This window comes from Helianthus annuus, chromosome 5 (assembly GCF_002127325.2).
Source record: "Helianthus annuus cultivar XRQ/B chromosome 5, HanXRQr2.0-SUNRISE, whole genome shotgun sequence".
In the NCBI taxonomy this organism is placed as follows: Eukaryota; Viridiplantae; Streptophyta; class Magnoliopsida; order Asterales; family Asteraceae; genus Helianthus; species Helianthus annuus.
In genome coordinates, this window is record NC_035437.2 from 110,567,634 (window position 1) to 110,569,009 (window position 1,376).

Consider the following 1,376-nt stretch of genomic DNA (forward strand, 5'->3'; position numbering starts at 1 on the left):
ATCCTCCACATAAGCGCCACGTAAGCATAGGAGGAGGACCCTCCCTTGGAGACTATCCAAGGGTGTGGTGGATGCTCCTCCTTCATTTTTTATTATTATTTATTTGATTTAATTAATTAATGAAAACAAAATAAAGAAAAATAAAAAAGTTACATTTAAATAAAACCCTAAAAAAACAACAACCTAAAGTTACATTTAAATAAAAAATACACCTAAAAAAACCTAAATTACATTTAAATAAAAAAAAACACACTTAAAAAAACCTAAAGTTACATTTAAAAAGAACTACACTCCCCCACTCCATTTTTTCCTAATTTTTTCCTTCATCATTTGTAAAATGGGACGGTCTTCCGGTGGATAGGAGCTAAGGTCGGTGGTCATTATTTTCCATTCCTCCAACTACTGCGCTTCTTGTTGCTTCTTTAGCTTCTCCTCGGCTAGTTTTTTTTTTCATCTTTACCTTCTCCTCCGCTTCTCCTCGGCTAGTTTTTTTTTTCATCTTTTTTTTCATGTTTTCATCAATGATTCTGTACTCGTCTTGTTCCATAAGCCCGTGAAATATATCAAGGGCTTCTTGCCAAAACGAATCGCATAGTTGATTGTTACCTACAAGTTAGTAACAATAATAATAATATTTTGTTACAAAAATATAGTGTACAAATAAATATTTAATAACAAGAATAATATAATGTACAATAATAATATTTTACCGATTATAGGAGACGTTGAAGTGTTAATATATGCTTTCGCCAACGCCTCTTCCTCAATTTTTGTCCATTGTTGTTGTTGTTTGGCGGCTGCGTCTTCCTTTTTACCCTTTCCCTTTTTATTTTTCTTTTTTGAAGGTTCAGGTTGCGTTTCTGGCACAACCTCTACGTCATCATCTTGTTCCTCGATTTGTGTTCGCGGTGCTTGTGGCGTTGGTTGATATGACATATTTAGCGGGTTTTGTATTAGTTGTTGCATTTGATATGGGTTGAATGGCATGTTGGGTTGTTGCATTTGCATCGGGTTGAACGGGTATTGGTTGAAAGCGTTTGGCATTTGTTGATAACCCGCAAAAGCGTTGTCCATTGCGGGTGTGTAGCCGGATGACGAAAACGAGTATGAACTTGAGTTGGGATTATTTGGGTTGTAGGGATCCATAATTTTTTTAAGGTTGGGAGAGGTTTTTTTTTATAAAAATGGGAGAAAAGTGGGAGTAGTTTGGTAAAAAAGTGGGGTGAAAAGGGGTTTAATTTATAGTGGTGGGGTGAAATTTTTTTTTTTTAAAAAAGGTTGCAAGTTACCGTTAGAGGGCCCACCCCATTCAAAAAGTTTGGCCCGTCTTCAACGTCCGAATTCGGACGGAAGTGCCGAGACGCCCCTAAGGGGGC

At 36.6% G+C, this 1,376-nt stretch overlaps 1 protein-coding gene across 1 annotated transcript; it reads right to left on the reverse strand.

Annotated features, from left to right (window-relative positions):
* Positions 1-364: 364 nt before the first annotated feature.
* LOC110943513 lies at positions 365-1,146 on the reverse strand. The gene is made up of 2 exons (XM_022185258.1): positions 711-1,146; positions 365-606 (listed from the first exon to the last, which is right to left on the reverse strand). The coding sequence occupies exons 1-2, from the start codon at positions 1,144-1,146 to the stop codon at positions 365-367; spliced, it is 678 nt and encodes a 225-aa protein (XP_022040950.1).
* Between the last annotated feature and the right edge of the window lie 230 nt (positions 1,147-1,376).